Consider the following 2728-nt stretch of genomic DNA (forward strand, 5'->3'; position numbering starts at 1 on the left):
AATTTAGGCCTATTCATGTAGTGTCAGATCCTATAATCTTAGTTTCATGCAAGAACTGTTCTTTCAATTGATAGCATCCCTCACGGCTTGTCTTTCTAATTCAATTAATATTTTCAGTTCAGTTTGCTTTAGGTGCATCTGTGTTTTGCTGAACTGCAGAATATTATAGTCTTATGGGTTTAATTTGATTCTTGTTCATGTTCATCTGTGTGCATCTGTGTTTCTCTGGTCCTTGTTCCTGTTTTGTTGGCATGCTCACCTTCCCGACTTGCTTTGCTGCTGAATTTCTTATTTTCAGTTAGTAGATTCCACAATTTCAAATTTCACTAATGAACAAAGTTTGGCGTGAGGGTATGTCAGTTTTTATTGTCTGGTGGTAGTGTCACTAGTGTGTGTCTAACTCGTAGTGTGATGTCTTATCCTCCAGATGCTATTGAAGATGAAGGAAATTCTGGTTACAAGAGGTGAAGGTTGTGATACTTTGCTTATCAGGCATCAGCTTTATGTATTTCATTATTTGGATGTATTTTTGTAATTTTCAAGGTTGCTGAAGTATCAGACCAAAAAAAAAAATATGCTGAAGTTGTATGAATTGGAGCTTCATGTTGAAGTTTTCAAATCTCTTATTATTGGATAATAGCTTGTTAATATAGAAAGAATATAGTCCAAGTGCATCACAAACATGAGATAGGACTATTGTGCTTATTCTGCCCTTTAGTCCTAAGCAATACCAAACATGGGACAGAGATTAACATAACATAAGCCAAGCTTAGAGAGTGCAGGACTATCATAAAAAATAAGCCCGTCTAAGAGAGTCCTGTGTACCAAACGTCCCCTATAAAGACTACAACTTTTGATTTTTCTTCCATGTGGGATAAATCTCACACAAGTTCCAACATAACCTTCATAATACCACAATCTGGGACCGGCCGGCAACTACTTTGCCAGTAACAAACAGTCATCATATCCAAAACTCCCAGAAAGGAAAGTTATACCGAATCAAAGCACACTCCATTTTACATCCTGAATTCACCAGTACACTAGTTTGGGGACCTATCACTATTTCAATCAAGAATGAACAGAAAAAAATGCAGCAATGAAAAACCTTGGTGCTTGCATAGTCTGAGACTCGGAGATAAATTTAAACCCAGATATATAGGTGGGTTTTGGCATTGCCTAGACACATTTTCTTTGACTTGTTTTTCTCTTGTTTATTTAGGGTACAACCCCTAGAACATGGTAAACCATGACATTGTTTCATACAGGTGCAAATGAACTTGAGGTTAGAGCATAATAATAGATGCATGTACTAGGGCTGGGCATAAAAAACCTAAATCCCGATCCCGTCCCGGTCCCGTTCTGAAATTTGGTGGGATGGGACAGGATTGAAATCTAAAAACATTAGGCTCGTTCCGTTGGAGCAAAGCGGGACAGGTCGCGGGACTGATAGTTCAAGGCCCGCTTAGTTACCACAGTACTAAAAACATTACTCCTTTTCCGATCTATTTTTGATTGCGCATATTTTTTCTGTGTACTTCTCTTCTCACAGTGTAAATATATTTGGTTCGCAATTTGCTGCTTTAGTAAATTATCTGCTTGTTTAGTATAATAGTCTAAACATTGATCTGAGTAGTTTGTGTAATCAAGTGAAATTGATCTGAAACTCTCTCAAGACTTTTACTTATTGAGCCAATCGTCTCTGTAAGCAACATCAGTTCTATTTCTTTGGCAATATATATGTTATAAAATTTCTGCATTTTTGTGGTGACGATAGATTGTAACTTATGTCTGATTTAGTCCTCAGTATGTATTACAACTCTAAAATGGCTCTGGACAAATCGAGAGTACTGTGGTATTTGAATTCGGTTAAATTTGTTCATTTGAATATTGAATGAATCAAGTCTTAAATTGGTACTTGAGCTTGTTCTAATATTGTTGAGTGGAGTTGTAACACCCTGACCCATGTGTTAGAAAAATAAACGAATAAAATAAATAAGAAAATCATAAATCGAAAATGAGATAGGATCTCAAAATCAAACAAAACAACAAACATTTTTGTCGCGTTTGGAACCTAAATTTTTTTTGTTAATTTGCGGCTGCACCCAAAACTTGATCGGGCTGCTTACGTACCCTTTTAAAGGGATCAAGCCACTCGTAGTTCAACATTTTAATCTACTTCTCTACCTTCACTAACAACATCACATTTACCACCATAAGTCCAAAATCAAAACCATACTTACGGACTCTTAAGAACCATTTCATGATACACACCAATTTAAAATGTTTTCTTCTATACCCACTATATCAAATCAACCCGGCTATACAAAGCCTCATACATCATCAAAACTATACCAATTTATTATCATTCTAATATAAAGTTCTAGGAGAATAATTAAACTCATCAACTTAACCAAACCCCACACTTAACTTGCAAAACAACCTACTCAAGTATCAAAGAGTGTGTATAAGTGTGTATAAGTATGCACACATACTTATATATATATATATATACAAAGCTGATCAGGTGTGGATGTCCGCACCAAAGTTTTGGTGCGGATTTCTATTTTTACACCACTTTTCGATCAAATTTCCTCATCTCCACCGTCTAGTATCTAGATAATATTGTGTAGATCATCTCTGCAAAATTTCAGCCAATTTGGTAATCGTTAAAGCTCTCAAAATCGAAAAACAAATGGACGGACTAAATTCTGTCCGGTTCATCATCTCC

At 35.9% G+C, this 2728-nt stretch overlaps 1 protein-coding gene across 1 annotated transcript in view; it reads left to right on the forward strand.

Annotated features, from left to right (window-relative positions):
* LOC101296565 overlaps positions 1-628 on the forward strand; it is an 8007-nt gene extending 7379 nt beyond the window's left edge. The window contains exon 3 of the mRNA XM_004298021.1: positions 428-628. Coding sequence (XP_004298069.1) covers positions 428-437 — 10 coding nt within the window. The 3' untranslated portion in view covers positions 438-628. The remainder of the gene's footprint in view (positions 1-427) is intronic.
* The last annotated feature ends 2100 nt before the right edge of the window (positions 629-2728 follow it).

This window comes from Fragaria vesca, linkage group LG4 (genome assembly GCF_000184155.1).
Source record: "Fragaria vesca subsp. vesca linkage group LG4, FraVesHawaii_1.0, whole genome shotgun sequence".
Taxonomy (NCBI): Eukaryota; Viridiplantae; Streptophyta; class Magnoliopsida; order Rosales; family Rosaceae; genus Fragaria; species Fragaria vesca.